This window comes from Pezoporus flaviventris, unplaced genomic scaffold (genome assembly GCF_033815535.1).
Source record: "Pezoporus flaviventris isolate CSIRO_AGI_PZ_B2104156 unplaced genomic scaffold, CSIRO_AGI_Pfla_v1 ptg000031l, whole genome shotgun sequence".
NCBI classification, from domain to species: domain Eukaryota; kingdom Metazoa; phylum Chordata; class Aves; order Psittaciformes; family Psittacidae; genus Pezoporus; species Pezoporus flaviventris.
In genome coordinates, this window is record NW_026892579.1 from 52,478,822 (window position 1) to 52,502,261 (window position 23,440).

The following is a 23,440-nucleotide window of genomic DNA, read 5'->3' on the forward strand; positions in this document are numbered from 1 at the left end:
AGGTTAACATTGAAAAATGACTTTTTTTTCTTTTGAACTTAACAAAAAGGAGTGTCTCCTTTGGGATCACTTGAAATTATTGTTTGTTTCAAACCACACTTGTCCCCTGCTTGCCACCTAACTTTCAGATAGAAAGCCTTGAAAGATAGAGATGTAATGACTGAAAGAGACTGCACAGATGAGTCAGGTGTGGGAACACTTTGTTTTCCCAATAGGAGCATACAAGGACACATGAGCAAACACTTGAAGATATGAAATTGAAATCACAGGGAGCCCTGAGCCAGCCAACCAGATTGAGGGATGCTCACTACAATCCCACATTTCCAGACTGCTGCTGTCTGCCAGTTGATGTCTGCATAATAAAGGGTCACAGATTTAAAACACCCTCATTTAAGCTGATGTGAAATGGGATGCCCTTTTCATTCCTGCAGGAAAACTGTGCCCTTGATCCCTTTAACCTCCATAAGTGGCTGCAGGTGTACCGACGTTGTTTACCCAGAAAGGAGCCACAACATGGCTCTATGCTGAAGATCTCTGACAGGTACTGGATTAACGGCTCAACCCTGGAAAACACAAGCAACATAGAAAGGGGGTTTGGAGATTTAAGGGGTTTTCTATATAAGTTTCTCCCCTGCTGCAGTACTGTTCTCTCTTATAACTCCTTCTAGGTTGGAAGGCCAGACACCCACCTGGCACATTCTCTTTGTTCAATGCCACAGTGACAAGACCACACCACAAACCAAATCTGTGCACATGATTTGAGCCACATGTACTGCAAGCATCTTCTTATCAAGCGGCAGCCTGTTGGACAAATTTAGTCCATGAGGTGCATCTGAATTGCTCATCAAAGGACGAAAGAATGCCGGAGTTTTTTGCCAAACAGACCCCACTGTAGCTATGCCCACAGAAAGAAGATGCAAGAGCACGGAAGAAATTCCACCTGCCTTCCTTCCTTACATTCTCCCACCATACCTGAAGCACACTCAGATAAAGGTGAAGCTCCATTTCTCTCCCACCTACATCTATTTTTCCTCATCACCCTCTCCTTTCAAAAAGGACAATCTAGACCTTCCCAAGCCTGCAATCCATCCCACCAGAGATCAGAGTTGTCTCTTAATATGATCCATCTCCCTCCACTCTCTGTCCCTGGAGACAAAGTAATGGTGCTGACAACAGATCAGTTATCGGTATCAGATGTAATCCCTGTGTGTCATTCCACTGACCATAGGTTTTCTCCTTCTGAATTTTATTAATGAAACAAGCAGATTAGGGTGGTTTGTGAGCAGTAAAAGCAGCTCCCTTCTCTGTACTACCATTGCTTCAGGATCATTCCTAGCAACTGCCATGGATGAGCATTGCATGGCTGAGAAGCAAAACTGTATTGCTTGTGAATGTATTGTTGCATCCCACTTTCAGGTCAATTTTTCCCCACATTTTAATTCATTTATACATTTATCTAAGCTTGATGTTTCACCTTAAGAAATAGAAATAGCTTCATTTAAAAATTCTCCAAACAAAGCATTTTCTTGGTTTTCAAACTAGCTTTTGTTTTTCTCACAAAGTGTTTCTTTTCTTCTGCTGTTTTCCTACAGCGGAATTTATCTGCATTTGACCTGAATCTGTGAATACCTTTGATTGTCTGAATATGCATTTTTCATCAAATCAGCTGTTTTTTCTAAAATGTTTCTCTCCTGCCTCCTACTGATCCAAGGGGAGTTAATTGACTCGCATTAGCAGTTTGCTGACTTGGGGTACACAGATCAATAAATGCCTTGATAATTATTCATCATTTTATACCACACTGCAAATTTCACTGTTAGGTACAGAACTCGTGAAAACTCTTACCTTCTTTTTCAGATTAACCCTAAAATGCCAAATAGAAGGGAGAATGAAATGCATCTTAAAGTACACATGTTCACATACCCATTTGAAGCAACAGCAACACCATTGATGGTAAGGGAAACATTGTACCATCCTGCAGCCAGGGCTGGAAGCATCACATTGATGCTATGGTCTGTCTGTGCCTGGATCTGCGGCCATGAGTCCCCAATTTGGACCTTGATATCTGAATCTCGGTAGCTGGAAAACTGGGATATTCCAATCTGAAGCTCTTGACCACCTACAAAGAGAAGAACAGATAAAACCAGCTCAGTGTTGCTGGCAGCAGATATTTTAGCATGTGCAACCATTGCACAAGGAAGAACATGGAGTCTCATCATGTTAGAACAGGTCCAGTCACATCCATCAGCCCAAAACACTGAAGAGCACAGTGATTCTGCATCCTACTCAACCCCTCCATGATAAGGTCACAAGCCACAAGTGAGACTTTAGCACAGTGAACTTGGTTATGATCATCTATAGAAACCCTCAGGATATGGTCCATGCCCCCTTACCATAAATGTCTATCATATAAATATCTGCAGCTGATAAAAGCCAAATCCAGTCTTTCTAAACCTCACATAAACTGAAAATGAGGATTTCTGGGATTTTTCCTAAATCCCTGACAAATTATCCAGGCCATTTTTCAGCACTAAGGAGCTATTTAACAGGAACCTTTTACAGCTACATGAAAATTTCCTTGGCTACGTAAAGTCAGATGCCTACATATGTCCTGCTGTGGTTTAACCCCAGCCATCAACTAAGCCCCACACAGCTGCTCACTCACTCCCTCGTGGGGCTGGGGATAGAATTTGAAGGGTAAAGGTGAGAAAACACATGGATTGAGAATAAAGGCAGTTTAACAGGTAAAGCAAAAGCTGTGCACACAAGCAGAGCAAACCAAGGAATTCATTCAGTCTCCATCACAAGCAGGTATTCAGCCACCTTCAGGAAAACAGGGCTCCATCACATGTAATGGTTACTTGGGAAGACAAAATGACATCATTCAGACACCCCTCCCTTTCTCTTTCTTTCCTTTTCCCCAGCTTTATATGCTGAGCATGACATCAGATCGTGTGGGTTATCCCTTGAGTCAGATGGGATCAGCAGCACTGGCTGTGTCCTCTCTTGGTTCCTTGTGCATCCTCAGCCCACTCACTGGTGGGATGGTGTGAGGAGCAGAAAAAGTCTTGGCTCTGTGTAAAAGCTGCTCAGCAATAGAGTGAAAACATCCCTGTGTTATCAGTTTAGATTTGTCTCCAGCACAGACCCAAAACACAGCCCAATACCAGCTACTATGCAGGAAATTGAATCTATCCCAGACAAAACCATCACAGGTACAAAGCACCATTTTTTTCAGGAAACATGGTGCTCTTTCCCATTTAAGCCCTGTGTGAGGCAAATAAAAGTCAGATGACAAAGAATACTTCCCTCTCTTTCTGCATAATACAGTAATAGAAAATGACAAGAGCAGCAGAGAAGGGAATTTCATAACCTAAATTCCTCCTGAAATAACTTATATGCATTAGTCCAGATAAAGACATTTTCACTGAGACAGCTCTATCTGTAGTAAATGAAGAGAAGCAGAGCCTTTATGGCATGAATCATCTTATTGTAAGGAAGACATACAAAAGAGCTGTGGTGAATCCCACTACATAACGGTCTATTTCTCTTCACTGTGTATGCAAGACATCTAAACAACAAGCACAGAAACATCTTTAGGAGGTGAATCTCATACTCCTGTCTCCCCTGAAGGGTGTGGGCTCTATTGCACAGAAGCGGGAATAAACAGGCTGAGAAGGGGTCTTGAAGTCTAACTTCCTGCTGTCATAGACTACTATGTTACATAAATCCCTTTCCTAAATTAATAAAGCTAAAGGTGTTAATATTCCTTTGCCTGAAACACTTGTCTACTCACAGAGTTCTCCAGAACAGCTTTAATTTTTCCTATTCTTCTTCTTCACTGAGCACGTGGCACTGTTATCACAACCAAAAGAAAAGGTAGTCATAGAATCACAGAATGGTTTGTGTTAGAAGGGACCTTAAAGCTCATCCAGTTCCAATCCCCTGCCACAGGCAGGGACACCTTCCACTAGAGCAGGTTGCTCTGAGCCCCATCCAACCTGGCCTTGAACACTGCCAGGGATGAGGCAGCCACAGCTTCTCTGGGCAACCTGTGCCAGCGCCTCACCACCCTCACAGGGAAGAACTTCTGCCTAATATGTAATCTCTTTCAGTTTAAAGCCATCCCCCCTTGCACTGTCACTACTTGCTCTTATAAGAAGTCAGGAGCAGCTCATCTGCTTTGCTTTCTCACCTTGTCTTAATCAAAATTAACATTTATAGGTTAATACATTCTTACTAGAGATTTAGATCTGGGTAGCTATTTTGTCTCCCAAGCAGACACCTGGGTCACTTGGCTTTAGCATCACTCCCCAGCAGGCACTATTACCATTCAGCTCCACAGCTTCAGCTTTGGAGATGTCTCTACTTTCCATGAAGCAGGAGAGTCTGCACAAAGCTCCCCTCATCTAACAGCTCCCCTGAGCGGGTCTTGAGGCCAGTACTTTTCAATTCTGCATGTGCAGAGTCAAATAAAGTTTGAAAGCCTGCAAAGTTGAATATGTTAATAGCATGAACTCTTTGGACTCTTGGTCAATTGTCAGCTTAATCCTAGATGCCTGGAAGGCATTGGTGTAATTTATTTATTCTTTTTATTATATAGGAGGAAAATTATATTAAAAGACGAAGCCGTGGAGGTTCTGAATAAGAGATTGAACTCAGCCACACCACCACTCACAAGACACTATAACATTAAGGAATTCCTTGCACCTGGGCTGCCCGCGGCTAGAAAAATCTCCCCTTGGTGATATGATATCTGAATAATATTTAGGTGATAAAGGACATTTTCTCTTATTTATGCATTCTGGAGTAATAGAAAATGACAAGGGCATTTGGGGAAAGGAACAGAAATGCCAGGCATTCAGCAAGAAGTGTATTTTGTCACTGGCAGTCACCTAACTCCTTGCATCCCCATGAAGTCCAGCCAAACTGTTGAGCAAGGGGGAGCTTTATTAAAGTGTGCACTGGAGAGGCTGTAAAAAGGGAGGGGGATGACCCAAGCAAACAGTCAGATTATTGCATACTTGAAGGAATGGGAATGGAGTGACTGGGAAAGCAGAAATATTTTCAGCTTCCTTCCATCTTCCTTCTCTCTCAGAAATGAGGAATATGGTGTCTGTTTGCTACACAGAAATGTAGTAAACTTTCTTCCTCAAAGGCTTGTCTGTAAGTGGACACTACTCATCATTAATACCTTCTATGCCCAATGGCAAAACATTGTAAGAAAAAAAAAAATAAAAGAGAAATGATTAAAACAGAGCCAAAGCTAACCTCAATTAGAAACATTCAAAAAACCAAGAATGCTAAACGCTCCATGAGATCTACTTGTGATTTTGCCCCCACAAAGTCCATGAAATCTAAACTCATATTCTAAAGCAATGGATCACATGGTCCAAGGGCAACTGGAAGAGTTTGTCTTGGAAATGGAAACTAGCAGGGTGTTGCCTCTCTTCTGCTTTCAGCTACCCAAAATGCAGAAGATGCATTTCCAGATCAACCCTTTTGGATTCTGAAGGACATTCTCTTGTCATGGCTGAACCTGTTACAGAGAATGAATAGGTGGAATAATTTCAGAGCAGAATTAGAGAAACATGACACAAAAGGAGCACTATACCACACCTGGAATCCTGTGGGCATCATCCATCTTGGTCTACAGCAAGCAACTCATTATCTCATGTATGCTAAAGTAAAACCAATGTAAAACAACAAGGACTGATCAGGACTAGCCCAAAACATGGGGATTTAAGAGTAAAAGAACTAAAACCAGTGTTGGATCACTTAATTTCATAGACCTAAATTCCTCTCCTCCACCACCACCAGCAATAGTAACATTTCTACACATGATGCCCAATACGTGTCTGCAGCATTTTTACCTGCTATGCCACTTGTGTTTCTGCTCAATGATACAACAGCTGGGTTTAAGGAAGGATCATATTGGAACAAGTTGGTTACTGTTCTTGACTGGTACCCAGAAATCAGTGTCACATGAACTGTAGCATCTTCTGTCCCCTAGAAACAGAAACGAAGAAAATGTCAGAGATAAGAATACACAAATAAAAAAAAAAGTTATTCCCTATATTCCTGCATCTCCCATAAGTCAGACACATGCCCTGATGAAATTTGAATATACCCCAGACTCTATTTAAATGTGTATAGTTACATTGTCTGTAAAGAGACATCTATGAAGATTTAAAAACCTTAAAACAATCTCAGACTATGCAGATTTTCATTTGCTATATCCATATTAGTAAATTAAACAGTGGTAAGTCTCAGGCATAGACAGTTATCCCTGTGCTTAAACTATTAGCACTGTCCTGGGTATAAATTTGCCAAGTAGCAAAGAGCACTGCTGGTAACAATCCCTAGGCATGTATTTTTCATTACTGCAGATTATGTCCAAATGAGGTCTGCATGTAAAGTAGAAGATTTGGAGCTGAAGTAGGTTCAAAAATGTGAGTGAGAGCAATTGTACTAGGCATGTTTAACCTACCACTATTGCCATTTCCTCTTTCCCTAGCATAGTTCAGGCCAGGAAAACATAGAAAGGGCAATAGGCTGCTGGCTGTTCCCCAGAAAATGTAGTTTCTTACCCGAGAGGGAACTGTACATTCAATCCTTGTTGAATTCCTGTTATCCTCCAGAATAGGGCAGGGCTGAGATCCAAACAACACCAAGTTTACCCCTTCCAGATTGGACCCACTGAGAGCCACTCTCAGTCCTCCTACAAAACCAATTATTCTGTTACATTCAAGATATAGAATATTTTTATACACAAAGGATTCTTTATTAACAGGTCACTACAAAAGGCAGGTGTCTCTCAGTTGATCTGATGATGATCTGCTTCCACCTTGCTGTGCCTGACTTCCTCTTTCACCAGAGATCCTTTTGCCTGTTATTTGCATTGTCCACAGTACAGGAGGACTGGGTTTGTTTCTTGGTGTATTTTTTAATGACATACTCATTTAAGCTGGTAAGACCTGGCCTGCAACCTCACCCTTCAAAAGATCCCCAGCCCAAGAATAAAATAAGGAAGGAAGAAGCGCTAAGAATGGAAAATGAGCTTAACGCAGCAGGTGCTTTCACAGTTCAAATAGCTGCCAAGCACCCTGCTGTCAAAAAGGCCTGTGGCATGTGTCTTAGGAAACTCAGGTTAGAAAGGGGACTTGGCAGGGCTTGAGATTTAGCAGAGTTGTGAGGAAAGTCACAGAGGGCTTGATTCTGTGAAGCGCTAAGCAACCTCAGCTCTCCTTTGTGCATGCCAGAGCTAAGCCTCTTCAATCACATGCAAGATCATACTCCACACAAGTCAGACCTGTGCTTGATCTTTCTGCAGCACCCAACTCAATGCAAACAGTCAAGGTGCCAGTCTGCTTTTCCAAGTGACTGGAAAATGCAGAAGCATTTCAAAGAGAAACAGGAAAGAGAACAGGAATGCATATTAATAGCAATTCTAACCTGGACTTTGTTCTTTGATGCGGTTCAAAAGCAAATAAAAAAAATTATATTTTCTTGACACTTCCAGCTCTTTGCTTTAGTTATCAGTACTGCAGAGTTTTAGGGCTACAGCTAGAGAGACGGACTGCTCAGACAGGAACTTTATCAATGCAGTGTTTATATGTATGTGTTATTATGGATATATTACAAATCAACTGAGTTTTTATGATGTTTTTCATGTGATATAAGAAAAGCTTTTATGGTAAAGGCATTATACATTGATGGCAACCCCTTTTCCTCAATTTTTCATCAAAGTATCTTTTTCTGCTAGCTTTTTAAACCACCAGAGAACTATATCTTAATTTAAAGTTAGGTTAAAATTATATCTTAAAGTTTAATCTTTTTTATTTTCTCTGGTTAGCAGCATAACCAAGCAAACAACAGCAATCACATATGTTAGCAGCAGGCTCCTTCTAACCACTGGAGCATGGTAGTATCTTTAGAAAGGCATCCCATGATGATAGAATTAGGTCACAGGTATCTCCCACCATTTCACCACTAAGACTTGTGATATTTTGATTAAGAGGGAGCTGATGCAGCAAAGAAGAAGATGCTTCCTGGGTTTTCCTCCTGTAACATTAAGTTTGCAGAGTCAGAAATAGCAAGAAGTCAAAACTGAAGCCACTTGTCTAATGTAGTTGTCAGATGAGGAGCCTCAGATTTAAAGTACAAAATCCATGTGTGTTGTGTAAACACTGATGCTCTTAAGTTTTGATATCTACACTTATATCCATATGCGGTGAAATACTGCATATGTGCACTTTGCGATAAGATTGAAGAGAGGTATTTTAAATGGAAGAAATTAAAAACACAGATGGAAGCTGTAATTCTTTCCAATTATAAATGTTCAAGGCATATGTAATGTAAGATAACATTATACTTGCTTTCTTTTTAATGAGTGACAGATCACTGTAATTGGGAGAACTGGATTGCCAGAGAAGGAAATGAGAAGCAAGACCCAAACACTAAAACGTGCCATAGCTAGCTTTTTTTAGGGTATTTGGGGAATGGTTGGGTTTTGTGTGTTTGGGTTTCCTATGAATCAAAAGTGAATTTTAACTTTAAATGTAACATATAACCCTCCCACTGGGGGGGACAGGACAGAAAGGGTTAGAAGGGTTAGAATATCTTTCCTATTTCCTCCCATGCACTCCAACAAACCATAAAATAAAAAGTGTCCATAGCTTCTTGCTTATCAGTTTAGAAACCCTACCTTGTCTCAATTCTATCCTATAGCTCATCCAGAGAGATGTTTACACCCCATCATTCCCTTCCTTTACCTGCTCCAAGGAGGCCAAGCATGCCACAATCAGTTCTCCAAGCCACATGGCTGAGTTGGCTTTATGCTGCACATAGGCCAGTACTCTCGCTTTTGGTGATGTTTGTTATCATGAACTCTAATCACCTCAATAATGAAACTAGGAGGTTTCCAGACAAAAGTTGGGCAACTTCTACTGTCAGTGTAGTGCTGGGTCATGTTGTTTCTAGGTGCATTCCTAGCTTCTTGAAAATAAGCCATATGCTAAGTTGGTCCTTACTTCACAACCCAGATGTGTCAAGATTGTTCTCCACATTTCTCATTGGGCTAGGGAGACTTCTTTCTCCCAAATAAGAGAGGGTAGCTTTTTACAGCATTTGGTTTGGCTTAGCTGTTCTCTAGGCATCTTGCTGGAACTTCCAGATGAAGTCCCCTCATTTATGTCACATAGAGGGCATAGGAGAGAATCAGAATAGTCCTTTGGCTCCAGAATCCCTGTGGAAAGTCTCACAAGTTCTTGGCTTCACCTTTGTGTTCAACGAGAGTAGGGGTAATGGGAATGGAAGGAGATTCAGTTTAGTTTGCACTCTTCTAGGCTTCTCAGTTTTGTAGCTAAACATAGATGAGTTTTCTGTTTTACCGCTCAGAATATTAATTCATTTCAATAGGACTGGGATGAACCAAAGTATAGCCATTTCATAATTAAGCTATATTAATTTAAATACTACAAAGCTGTGTGTTACATGGATATGGGAAGATAAGCTCTGAAACACTAATACACATCTGATCTGCTAGAATTAATATACCTACACTTGAATTTACTATTCCCAAACAAAACTAGTCAAAAAAATGTTGGTCTCCAGAAAGAACCAAGGAAAGTCTATCACTCTAAGAAACTTGCCCCAGTGCTTTGGGGTACACATAGTGCGTCCAGCCACATTATGTCTTTTTTATCAGGTGCAGACCTTGGTAGTTGAAGTACAGAAGAACCAAAACATGCCATAAAAACCAAGAAGCAGAGAGCAGATGTCCCCTTTGAAAGAGTCCGGCATTCAAACCTACCAATCTCGGAAGTTGTAGGAGGTTCGATGGCTTCCAGCTTTGGCTCAACTCTTAGGAAGATCCTTTCTCCTGTGCTGCCATTGAGTGCAAAGCCATAAGGTCTCACCAATAACATCATCTGGTAGACTCCGACTGGCAACCTCTCCATCTGGCAAACCACTTCGGTTTGATTCAGCGTTATGATATGGCAGGTGGTGTTGTTCACCTTCACCTGCAGAGCTGACTTCTCCTCAGTGAGGCCAGCTCCCCTGATAACTACTGTGGCCTGGGACCCATCATCTAAAGAAATACAATCAACGAGATCACTTGTAAATTTTGGTGCAGCAATGCCCAGGGTTTACTTTCAACAAACAGTTAAATTTTTTACTGTCTTCATGAGGACATCCTAAAATCTACACCAGCAATGATCTCTTAATGCCCCCCCTAATACCTTTTCCTGCCTGGCCCTGTCCAACTATTATGTTTTTCCTTAAATTTTTATTAAAATGAACTTGAACCAAGAGCCATCTTTCACTTTAAGTACCAACCCCACCACTGTTTCTCTCCCCTTTATGCCTCTATCATCTTCATGTTGCTGTAAAAATATGCCTATGCTACATACATGAGCTGACCATAAATGCCCCATTAGAAAGTGCAGTTTCCATAAAATTAGAAATTTCCAAGAGAATCCACAGGCACACATCAGCAGCAGCATGTAGCAGATATTTTTCACAGGGCAGTGTTTTGCCATGTTGTTCAGACACAAAGCCCCATTACCTGATGAATACTCCACATCACTGACTAACGGTGTCATTTCCTGGCTGAACTGGAAAGAGCATGAACCAGAACAGTTTGCAAGGACATCATTCACCACCACCACCACCTGGAGACAGAAAAGAAGGTTACCCTGAAGCTGGGAAGGGGACAGAGGTGTTTTCTAGAGCCGCATCTACCTGATAGAGCTTCAGAGTGATACTGGTAGGCGCAGCTGCTGAGAGCGCCCAGACTGTGCCAGAGTAGAGCACAGTCAGACAGCTGTTTATTCTGCTGCAGTCTCATTACAAATTAAAGTGCAAGGCTTGCTAAGGTTCATCTTTGGCAATGCAGAGCACAGCTTTGGAAGCTGTATTACCAGTCTTTCTCAGTGTTTGAAGGATCTTATCTCTCATCTTGCTGGGACCCGCAGCTCTTCCCAACTCCTGTTATTGTAGCTATCCATTGAAGACCCTGCTTGCCATGCCTCAGTTCTTCCCACCCCACCTTGGGAACAAGTTTATTATGTTTAAAGCCTGTAAAATTAATTAGAATGAATTCCAGAATGTGTCTTTTCAGCATGCAGCTCTCAATTTTGTTTTTTTTTTATCCTTGTTTTTCATGCTGAAACAAAAAACTGTGACCTTGATTATCTAGCAAGAGACTAAGAGATACCTCCTCTGAGATCTTAATATCTCAGAAGAGTCAGCTGCTAAAGCACAGGGCACAGGAGAGCCCCTCTTCATCTCTCTCCCAGGTATTAAGGATGCGCAGGAAAGCACACCATCTGCAAAAAGCAAAAGCAGACTGTCTCCAAGATACGTGAGGAGCACAGAGTTATGAAGTACTCCACTTGAGTAAAGACACAATAATTAGAGGGACATTTTTATACTTGTTGCTAGCAGCAAGCCAGAATAAAGCTTAAAAATATGAAGAGGAAATGTGATTGCTGCTGCCATTCTTGTTTCATTTGGTCTATTTGAGGATATGTCTGCATCATGGATGGCAAAGGTATCAGGGATGGTTGAGCCACTGGAAGAAGGGTAGACCTCATGACAGGAAAAGGCTCACCAAAACAGTAGGGTGACCTAGACCCAAATGCTGCACAGATGGGCTTTAAGCATATCCAGCATCACCCTGTTATCTCTACAGTGCCCAGTGGTCTTTGCTGGAAGCAAAGCCAGCAATGTGCACTGCTCTGCAACATCTGAGAACAGAGTCTGTCACACATTTGTCCATTCAGCAGACTCATTTATCAAGGAAGCTCTCCTTACTCCCTTTCAACAGTTGAAGAATTGAGATCCATAAAGGCTAAGGGACTTACAGACTAGTACCACAGCCACCATCTTGCTTATTCTGCCCATCAATATAGCAGCAGGTAGGCTGCAAATGAGCAGTGTCATTCCAAAGTCTGGTGGCCAGCACAAGAGTACCTACCAAGGGTGGGAGTCCAGAAATATCAGCCCTTGGCCACTTCCTCAAAATGAATCAATTGCCTTCCATCACCAAGATGATCATTCTTCTCACCTGCAATAGCTCTTGGAGGAAACTCCTGCTCCACAAACCAGATAGCAGAACCTGACCAATTCTGTGCAAAGCACATAACAGATTTCTGAAAGGATTTAGTGACAGAAGTAGGTAACCTTAACACCTGTGAGACTCCTTGATCTACACTACCCAGGTGAATCAATAGGAAGTGTGACAGCACATTAACTCACCTGGGTTTTGTTATTGAAGGTAGCAAGCATATCCCCAAATATCGGACCAATAAACACACCCCCATCATAAACCACACGACTAGAAACAGTTGGTTCCAGACCAGTGAGGTTTTCAGCAGAGACCTGGCAAAGAACAAATAATTTAAGTTTCTTGTTCCTTTCTGTCCTGTGATTTTAAATTAAAACCATTCACCCAGAATTCATACCGAGTCCTTATAAGGCAGGTCTAAATCTTCATTACCCAAGAGTTCACAGCACCTCCCTGTTCCCAACCTCACCTTGCAGACAAAAAGATGGCAAGCTAAGGTGAAGAGATTCAGGAGCCAGATTTGAAAATAAACTTCTAATAGTCAATGATAATATTTGTCATTAGGCATAGAAAGAGCTTTGAACAACTGCTCTTAAAGATATTAGTCTGGGTGAAACAAGGGTCTGTGCTACAGCTGAAGATGCAGCTCAAGACTTTTTCACCCTCCAGGATAATGCCTTGAGCATGGGAACTCGTTGTTTTGTTGAAAATAATTTTACAATTTCAGAAGCTTAATACAGAAAGAAATAGTTTAGTTTTAAGGGAGGAAGCAGCTTAGCCTGAGTCTTTACTCAAAAAAGAACCTTCTACTTGAAGCAAAACTTAAACATGAGAAATATTAGGAGAGTGTGAACTGAATTTTCTTCTGAGATTTATGAGAAACAGATATGAACACATAAAGAAAGTTCTCAGAAAAAGACCTTCTTGGCCCATAAATGATGCCACAAACCTGAACTGAACTTTGGTTACTGTACTGAAGTATAAATGTGATTATAATAGATTTCATTTCAGTATAGCAGTCTCTTTATAGTGTAGAACTGCAACAAAGCACATTCTAGCCTCCTCATTTTGAAGCACAGACTCTGAAGATGTAATTTCTCCTTGTGCATCTGCAACTGTTTTTTTAATCACCTAATCTGAAATTAGCTAAACTGATGTTACTAATAGGCAGACAGATTGCTTAAGGTCCCATTAGTGTCTTCATAAAAACTAACACTGAAGGAAGGAATCAGCCGTGGCCAAAGACATTGAATGGGGTTCAAAGTTGGTGTTAGTGAAAGACATTACTGTACACTGATAACATTGGGCAAATCCCCAGCTTTTGTTTTCCAAGTCAGTGTCCAGATGCTTTCATAGCAAGAATCCGAGTCTTTGGTCACAATGAAGTCACTGGTGTTGAAGTATGGGGCTGTAGAATTATCTGTGTTGTCCTGCAAAAGCTTAAGGAGATGGCTGGAGGAGGTGTGCACTGAAACATCTGCAAAAGACATTAGAAAGCAGTAGATATCATCATCCCTAGGAGAGCACGTCTACCTGGTCCTAGAAAACATGTTTCATTATTAGCGCAAGCCTGTTGTAGTCCAAACTTCTGCAACTGCCAAAAAGCAGCAGAGAGAAATTTACCAGACCTCAAATGCCAAACGATCATGGAATCAGAGAACAGTCACAGAACAGTTCAGGCTGGAATGGATCTTTTAAGGTTATCTAGTCCTAAACCCTGCAATGAACAGGGATACCTTTCAGTAGATCAGGCTGTTCAGACCAACCCACTCCCATGTTTCAACACCTTCATCATAAAAAAATTCTTCATTGTATCTAGTATGAGGGTCTTCACTATTTGATAGCTAAGAAAACCTAGAAACTTCTCTCCAGTTGGGACCATCAGAAATCTTAAGTAATACCTTTACACAATATGCACACATGAAATTTCAGTGTGCAAGTAATTTTCCTTCAAAATGGAAAGTTTGGAGGCTTCTTAGATGAGATGGGTAGGGAGTCAGTCTATCCAGAAGATTTTGTTTTCTTGGGTCCAATCCCAAATAAATGCAAATAATGTTTTATTTCTTTTAACATAAAGAGCCATAGTCATTCAAATCTGCAGATACAATAAATCTGTCTAAACCAATTCTTAAGAAAGAGGGGAAAGCACAAGGAAAAGAGATATTTCACAAATATTCTAAAGCTGCCTGTCCTATTTTTGTTTGGCTTTATAACTGAATCAACAGTTCCTCAGTCAAGAACTTTATTGTTGGCTTTGCTCAGATTAATCTGCTCACTTTCATTCCAAGTTTTTTTTTGATTATTTAAACCAAACACAAGAAATCCGAGCACATCTAAAGGGCGACTATATTCAAGTCAATCAATTCTATGCACAAAAGCCTTTATGGTATCTGCAAACCAGTTAACAATCCTGGTAATCCTAGAAGAGAATTAATTTCCTGGAAACATGCAGAAGTCTTGTCATCCAAGATGACCAGAAGTACACATGCTGGAAAAATATTAGCTTAATGAACTTTGGGATGCAAAATCCCAGTTCAGGATCTGATCAAAGTTCTTTAACATTAAGGCAAATATTTCATAGTGGCTGCATGAATTTTGGAACAACCCTATACTGAACATCTAGAAATACTGCCTTGTCTATAATCTTTAACTCCTGAATTAAAGGACATAACATGCAAATATCTAGCAACTATCACAATGTGTTTAACCTGCCAGCCTGTACCCCAAGCATTTCTGAGGTTCAGTACCATCTCTTCTTCACTTGGTTTCCTGCAAAGGAAATCTAAGACCTGTACTTGCTTCTTCTCTTACCTGATATCACTGTATCAGCCAAGTGGATGCGGAAGGTCCCTCCAAGAGGTAGGGACGATTTTCGCAGTCTCTGAATGGTGAGGCTGACTCTCACATCCTCCGTGGAGACATAGAGGTAGCCATACTCTTTAGAGCCCTCCCCAAGCAAAGCACCTCTGTGTGACAGAGAAAGTTCACATGAAGGCATTAGCGGTCAAGACCCCCATTCCTGACACCCCCCATGTCATCTGCAGGAGACGGACACCTGTGGAAACAACACTTTCGAAGGACCTAAGGAAAACATATTCAGAGCTCATGGAATTGAATACTCCCGAGTTATACCTACATAATGTAGGCAATGAACAGAACAGAAAATTATGGAAAAAAACACCTATTTAGATTATGATAGAAGAAATAGTTCATACAGCACTAACCACAAGCAAGCCCTCCCCCAGTACTGGTATTTTAAAAGAACCAGCCCAATGCAGCTACAACAGCAAAGAAAAAAGCTTTCCTACTTCATCCTGTTGTCTCCTATAGTTTACCAAAATCTTATCTCTCCTGAATTACAGAGATATTTCGTATTAGAATTCACCCAAAGCCCAATTTCTAAACTTAAAATGAGTTCTTTCTTGCCACTAAAATTCTCCTTCTTCAAAAGAAAAAGACTCTCTACAGTACAATGATGCCACCATGCGGTTAAATGTCTGGCCATCAGCTAAATGTCAGCTCAGCCGCAGCTTCTGCAGGGTAAATTTCTAGAATACAGAGCCAAAAGGAACGCTGAGCTCTCTCGAATGATGTAACATCCGGTACAACAGATTTTAACCGATATTCCTGTCCTGACCACAGCAAGTTGTATTAGAATAAAGCACAGTGTGCTAAGAGAAAGAGCCAAGTTTGTCTTAAACATATCCAAAGACAGTGATCAGTCCACAGGTTTTTAAAACATGCACTAATTTCTTCTTTTCAGTGTTCCTGGCTTCACCATTGCACACTGGTTTCTCTTAAATCTTCCTCTATGAGATGGAGAAGCCTGCCAGTGCAAGCATTTCTTGATTTCTTCAGATATTAGTTATCTCTTAAAGGAGAATCTAGCTGTCTTTGGAGCACTCAAAATTAATGACATGTTTCTTTGCATTTTCTTGAAAAAGGAGAGACCACAAGGTGAGAAACTAAATTAAGTTACAGCAGGCTGAGGTTAGCCTTCTTAAAGGAGGTTTCCTATGGATGCCTGGGCAAGTCACTGAGTGAAATAACTGAGCCAGACTAACAGCTGGCTGCTGGAAAGAAGAGGCTGCATTATGCCAGTGGCTTCCTTGCCTGGCTTTATTCCCACCAGGACCTTGTTGATTTGACTGGATACAACCCAGCTTTTACAGGATTTATTCTCTGCCAGTATAGCCCTTTAATATTGCACACTCTGATCCAGTTAGCCTATGGCTCTGCCGACTCTTTCACTGTCAGGGCTTCCAGAATAGGAAACAACTCAGCAAACAAGGACACATAAAGTGGACTTCCGTTGCCTAACGTGGTAACTGATGTCATTAAAGATGTTTGGGAGTATCTCTGGCTGCTATTTATCCACTGTTCCAGAAGGGCTTAGATCTCCTTCTAGTCCTACATCATAGAATCATAGAATAGTTAGGGTTGGAAAGGACCTTAAGATCATCTAATTCTAACCCCCTGCCATGGGCAGGGACACCTCACACTAAACCATGCCACCCAAGGTTCTGTCCAACCTGGCCTTGAACACCGCCAGGGATGCCCACACATATCTTACACCCCAGCTTAGATGAAACATCTTAAGCATCTCTGGTTCAGCAACTGAATCCCACTCATACAAGGGAACTTCAATACCAGAATCAGGTGCCTTCACTAAGGGGGCTTTAATATATGCTCAAAATTCTATACAGTGCGCAAAGCTCAAGACACTTGTGCTGAAAGTGAAAGTCAGTATTGTAATTTAGAACTGTAGCCCATCTACTGAGTACAGACATCTGTGCAGGATTCACAGTAAACAGTCTGAACACAGCCTATTGGCAATGCCTAGAGGAAAAGACTCCAATGAAAGCACACAGATTGCCAAACTGCAGTCTTATCCTCTACTGCCTCTCATGTCCTATTTTAGATGACAACCAGCTCCAGACAGAGAGGAACCACATGAGCTATTGCAGTGTATTGAGATGATCTACTCACTATTCCTACCTTAAAGAGAGAAGGGGCAGACTTGAACCACAGCCAGAAACCATCCAGGACACATTGTAAGTGGGAAAAGACCCCACCACAGATACTGCTTCAACTATTCTCCTATCTGGCTGAGGTGGTTTGGGATCTCGCTGAGAAACTGAAAGAAAAAGGGCACATGCATTTATTAACACAAGGAGAACAGCTGGACTATGCCTAGGTTATTTTCATTTCATAGCTGGAAACGTATCTGCTTCTGGGTTTTTTTGTCTGGACAAGACCATCCAAGAGTTACATCTGTAGAAACACATTTTAAATAAATCAAGAATATCAATCTTTGTGCCTGTTGTGAAAGACCCTTACCCTCTGAAAAAGTTTCAACCAGCCCTACCATTAAAGATTTTAATAGAGTATCCTGGACAGCCAGTAACAGGAAAGAAAACCAGATTTCTTTACCAGTCACAGTTCTGTCTGCGATGATGACTTCATCAAGGTAAAATGACCCAGGTGTTTCCTTTTGCAGCAAGTCAATCTGATGCACAAACACCGGAGAATTGGCAGGGAGGTCCTGGAGAAGCATGGAGAGATTCACACACCCATTCCAGAGGTCAGTGCAAGTAAATGTCCAGCTGGAAGACAGTAAGATTGTGCAAAGTCACTTTTGCTGTGAGGTATTGGCAATAAATAACTTTCAGGGTGCTTTGTGAAGTTCCAGATAACATCAGGTACTACTGTTATTATTACTGTTATTTACTCATACATAATAAATTTGCTTGATGGCTTGTAATCAGTCTCTACATGTCTCTGTTAAGTTCCCCATAGTAAGAAACAAAGATTTAGATCTCTGTTTAGGTGTCCTCCTTGAATCACAGGAGTGAGATGTAGGAATAACAGCTACTGTTTTATTTTTGGCAAAACACTATGATAGCATCAGTGACCTCCACAGAGGTTAATCCGGAGTTCAAGCCTCTTGGGAACACCAGATGATTGCTCAAGGCTCCCAGCTCTCTCCACCATGTAGTAATTTAATCCCTACTCCTTCTTTCCCTTCCAGGCATGCACACATGTCCCTCTCACAATCTTACAGATACCCAAGCTGCCAGCTTCAATTCCTGAAGTTCTTCAGACACTCCTGATTTTTTAAGTCTGCGTGCCCCAAGCTTTACATCTAACACCAAATGTTTTCTACTCATGTAAGTCTAAGTGACTAAAGAAAAATCAAAGACTACACCAATTTTCAAATCTTTATGTACCAATGGTCTCATGAGATTCCTGGGGGGGGGAGGAAATCAATTCATCTCTGTCTCACTGCAGAAAATCCACTGATTGTTGCCAAAGAAACTGGGAAATTAATGCCCTCATAAACCTTCTGATGTGCTTATCAGAGACAGAACAAACTCCATCTGTGTAATGCTAAGGTGAAACAATGCATATAACAAGAAACATGCAAATTTGCACAGTAAACCGTCAAAAAGAATGGAAGCATATTCCAGGAATGCTTCTGTAGGGACATAGCATGTCATCTTACCCCAGCTGACAATTTGTTCCTATACAAATAAGAACTTTTCTCAGTTTTCATAGTACACCTTCATACTATGGGAGCAGTTTAATCTTTGGAAACTGTGTCTGGGTACCTCTTAGGGGCAGTTTTATTGAAATCCCATAGGCAGGTGAGTTTCCTCTTCACTGAACATAAAGAGACATTGGTGTAGGACACCAAGATATGAAGGATATTGCTCACGTGGCCTTTATGTGCAAAACACACCTGCAAAAATGGGGTAAAAGATCACAAATCAAACCACAGGTAATTTATATGTAATGCATGGAGGAGATAATATATTCTGTTTCAATCCCAGTTTAACATTAAGCAGGGAAATATGTTGTTCAAGGTCAGCAGTAAAGTCCACCTCTTCAGGCCAAATTGCCTTGAGTAGCACCCTATAGAAGGCAGCGCATGGCATCTAGGTGACCTGTGTGCTGCCACATCGAGTGAAACTGATCCCTTTTGCTTCAGTGGGGCTTGGGGGCAAAATGTAACTGCAAAGTGCCAGTAGAGATTTCAGATACCTGGAAGGGAGGAAAGGAGGCTGGAGGAGTTGGTTTGATTTGCAGGGTACAAGGTGTGGGATGTATGTTAGATGGGGAAGTAGGACTGGAAGAGGTCTGTGAAGGGGAATTGAAAGGAGTCTGGAAAGACTGCAGAAGGCTTTGGGGATGATTTTTTGCCTCCTGTCTCCTTTCTTTCAAACCCCAACTATTTTCCTTCCCCCAGGTGACAAAGAAAGGGTGACAATTGATATCAAGACCTTATTCTTATTAAAAGTAGATGTAAACAAAGACCTTATTCTTATTAAAAGTAGATGTAGAGATGCAGCAGAAAAGTGAGCAAGTGGACCTGCAGATAGCAAGTTTCGGGGTTTGTTTTTTTTTCCTTTTGTCAAAAACTGATCATAGAATGTTAAGGGTTGGAAAGGATATTAAAGATCATCTAGACCATCTTTACATCTTCCACCTTTTCCCAACACCATCCCACCTTTTCCTTTCCCTCAGCAAGGGTTGCATCCCCAGGAGCAGATAGCAGCTGGATGTGTTAAACAATATCTACATCTTATGGATATCAAATTATCCACCTAGTCAATAAAACACACACTGCTCTGTCCACAGGCACACTCCAAAGACATGATCCTTTGTAGATTTGGAGGAAGTCTAAGCAGACCTGATGATTTTATGCTGCTGATTGGGCTCCAAGTAGTCAACCTCCAGTGCAACCTACTCATCAAGAGCAGCCACTTACATGCGTGTATTCAGTAAGATCATATCTTGGTAGAGTTAATGGGAAAGTTTTCATCAGCTGACTTTGTCTGTGAACACTGAACCTTCCACAGAAAGGCTCCATTACACTGTCAATGTGTCCTGTGGTAATGATATCCTTCATGTCTGACAGAGGTAAAAAAACAAGAGGAGATGAGAGACTCAAAAATGATTCAGAAGAAACCACTGCAGACAAGAGATTCATGAAAATGCAGAAACTGAGCACCCAGAATTTGTCAGTCCTACTCTTAAGTGTTGCCCATCCCAGATACACGGTGAACATCAGCAGGGTAATTGTTTCCCAGCTTAAAGGTGCTGAAAGACAGGAAAGCATTAGATTACTGTTCTGACCATAAACCTCATGGCAAATAATACTGTCTTCAGCCATATAGAATATGCTTGACCAAATCCATACATCCTTTCCAAAAAATACTCAGGCAGAGATGGAAATTCACATAAAGCATGTAAAGCAACAGGGAATCCACCTTCCCCTTTGGGATGTTTGTTGCATTGCTCTATCAAAAGTGCTGCTAAAAAATTGCTAGGATTTCTTTTCTTCCTAATACATAAAAGCCTTTCTTCTGTCATTACATACTGACAGTTCACTTTTTCTTCCAATAAGAAAAATCAAGTCTGCAAAATGAACTTTATAGCAGAGTTTAAAGGAAAGAAGAAATTATGAATGCAGTAGTTAAGCTGTGTTCTAGGAGAGATTATGTAAATACAGGGAAGGGAGAGCCATTGAAAGTAATTAAATTAAAAACATATTACACTCAGGAAATTAATTGAGCTGAAAATATTTCATATTTGGAAAGAATTTATGATGAATTATTATACATAATCATCCAACTTTTACTCTTGCCTAGGAATCTATTTGGTTTCTGCTGAACACAGGACACTGGGATAGATAACCCTAGGTCTGAATGTGTGTAGCTGTTCTTTTATTTTTCTAGCATCCATTCACCACAATTTCACTATTGTTTTGTCATCTTTTAACATTATCTACATTTTATAATCACCAATGAAAATACAAGTTCTTGTTCTTCGTGTTGTTTGTTACACATTTATTTTTATTCCCACTGTACTATTGAACTATTATTGGCTTTCAGCTTGTTTTTCTTTCTTTCGCTGGCAGAATTGTAGATTTGGGATCATAATAAAAATATCCAGTTGCTACTTTCATTTTTCTGCATAAAGCTTCCTTCCCTCTGCAATTAAAGTTAATTAATTATTATCCTCCACTAGAGAAATCAGTCACAAAATGTAAATATTACTGACTGGGACCTCTTCTCTCCATACCAAATACAAGAACATGATACAAAGTCTCCTACTTTTTGATAGGATAAGTATACTGTTATTGGTGTCAGACACAGAGAATGATTTGGGTTGCAAGGGACCTTTAAAGGCCATCTAATCCAACCCCCCTGCAATGGGCAGGGACATCTTCAACTAGATCAGGTTGCTCAGAGCCCCCTCCAACCTGGCAGTGAATTTTTTCCCAGGGTAGTGTATCTAAGAGCTCTCTGAGCAGCCTGTGACATTATTGCTGGAGTTCCCTTCTACTAGCATAGCTTTGTGATGTGAGTAACGCCTTCAATGTTAGAAAATGATTCTTGATAATTTAAATATGTTGGGTATTTTTACAAAAGCAATTGATGTTTTACACTTTGCCTGGCCAGTCAAGTATACCACAGATATTTGCACTGTTTCACTTTCAGTCATCAAGAAACATCAAAAGGAAAGACCTGCAGAGTCAGAATCAGCACTTTCCACAACCTGAGCTATAGCTATGGGCTACACCAGATTTGCTTCCCCAGGAGACATACTGAAACATGACTAATTTCACATGCCCTAGAACTTGCTTATTTTGTTTCTACCTAATGTTTCTAATAACTAAACATATCACCTGCTTTGATAAGTGTGTTACAATATGTCATACAACATATTACAGAAAGAATCTCTCATTATTAATCGTGTTGGTTTTGATATTAATTCCATAAACATATGTATGCATTTAAACTTATTAAAAATGTAAATTTACAGTAATTAAAAGTTTAAAGCATGTTTAATTCACAAAAGGAAATAAATTCTCACAGTAAATAATAATTATTTCTCACAGATTGGTACCTTCTTTCTCAAAGCCATCACGGAAAAGGATTTTAGCAGAAGTTGGCTCAGTTTCACATCCTACTGAAAGAAGTTCCTCTATTGCTGCTTGCACCTTTAAAAAAAAAATTAAGAAAATGAAAAGCAGTCATAGTACCAGGGTGTCAGGATCATTTCAGCAGACAGCTGCATCATACATATCACTACATTTTTCATAAGCTAGGGACTGGTGGCAAGGGAGCTCTGAACAACCATGTAGTCAAATGGTACAGAATAAAATTTAGCTCAGAGTATGAACTTCCATGTCTGACACACACTCTTCAGGTGTCCAGAAGCCTCCTGGTGCAGATGTCTTACATGAGCACCTCCATGCATCTACATCTACATGCCCCTCCAGGCTCTGTCAACTGTGTTGACTAGATGTCTAATGACTATCGTGGAGGTATCCCCCCAGCAGGGACAGGGCAGTGATCATCCTCCTGTATGCATTGCTGATGCCTCACTTCAAATACTGTGTTCAGTTCTGGGCCTCTCACTACCAGAGAGACATTGAGGTGCTGGAACAGGCCCAGAGAAAGGCAACAGAGTTGATGAAGGCTCTGGAACACAGGCCTGATGAGGAACCGCTGAGGGAACTGAGGTTATTTAGTCTGGAGAAGAAAAGGCTGAGGAGGGACCATACTGCTCTCTACACCTGCCTGAAAGGAGGTTGCAGTGAGGTGGGGGTTGGTCTCTTCTCCCAGGTAACAAGCAATAGGACAAGAGGTAACAGCCTCAAGCTACACCAAGGGAGGTTTAGGTTGGATATTAGGAAAAATTTCTTCACAGAGAGGGTGATCAGGTATTGGAACAGGCTGCCCAGGGCAGTGGTGGAATCACCATCCTGGGAAGTGTTCAGAAAATGTGTAGATGAGGCCCTCAGTGTCATGGTTTAATGATGGACTTGGTAGTCCTGGGGTAATGGTTTGACTTGATGATATTAAAGATCTTGCAAAAGACCTTTATCTCAGGTTCTGGGCCAAATGCTTAACAGTAATCAAGTACCAGAGCTCCATCAATGACACCCCTCCACTAGATGACTGGGTGTCTGTTTAATGATACCTACCTGGTGAGCTGTAGCATTTGTGGGGATCATTCTGCGCAATGTGTTATTCCAGGAGATACTGAAATACCCTGTACCAGACACAGTCAGCACCTGGCAAGCAAAGGAGGAAACAAATAAATGAAAACAAATACAATCTGCATGAGACTCACAGATTTCAAAGCTGGTATATCCTAATGAGGAGGTTTTATGGCCAGTAATTTGACTTTTTAAGCCTCTATACATCAAGAGTACCTTCTGCTCTTAAACTGCTCTTGTCCTTCATGGTCTCTTCTGACACAGGCCTTGAGGTCCTGTTCTTATACTAACATGAGCACAAGGGATACATGACCTGTGCAGACACACTGGCAGCCACAAATTGTCCCTAAGGC

The 23,440-nt window shown here is 41.0% G+C and overlaps 1 protein-coding gene across 8 annotated transcripts in view; it reads right to left on the reverse strand.

Moving 5' to 3' along the window:
• The window catches only part of PKHD1 (PKHD1 ciliary IPT domain containing fibrocystin/polyductin), a 254,520-nt gene that overhangs the window by 205,588 nt on the left and 25,492 nt on the right, over positions 1 to 23,440 (reverse strand). For all 8 annotated transcript variants that reach the window (XR_009744646.1, XM_061461031.1, XM_061461032.1 and 5 more), the window contains exons 17-31: positions 23,073 to 23,162; positions 21,989 to 22,082; positions 19,845 to 19,987; positions 18,685 to 18,815; positions 17,507 to 17,679; positions 17,072 to 17,210; positions 14,885 to 15,039; positions 13,366 to 13,550; positions 12,265 to 12,387; positions 10,571 to 10,676; positions 9,815 to 10,093; positions 6,591 to 6,721; positions 5,874 to 6,009; positions 1,924 to 2,119; positions 496 to 563 (exon numbers count right to left, since the gene is read on the reverse strand). Coding sequence is in view for 7 of the 8 variants with exons in the window: in XM_061461031.1 (XP_061317015.1) it covers positions 496 to 563; positions 1,924 to 2,119; positions 5,874 to 6,009; positions 6,591 to 6,721; positions 9,815 to 10,093; positions 10,571 to 10,676; positions 12,265 to 12,387; positions 13,366 to 13,550; positions 14,885 to 15,039; positions 17,072 to 17,210; positions 17,507 to 17,679; positions 18,685 to 18,815; positions 19,845 to 19,987; positions 21,989 to 22,082; positions 23,073 to 23,162 (2,149 nt within the window). In the remaining variant the exon portion in view is untranslated. The remainder of the gene's footprint in view (positions 1 to 495; positions 564 to 1,923; positions 2,120 to 5,873; positions 6,010 to 6,590; positions 6,722 to 9,814; positions 10,094 to 10,570; positions 10,677 to 12,264; positions 12,388 to 13,365; positions 13,551 to 14,884; positions 15,040 to 17,071; positions 17,211 to 17,506; positions 17,680 to 18,684; positions 18,816 to 19,844; positions 19,988 to 21,988; positions 22,083 to 23,072; positions 23,163 to 23,440) is intronic.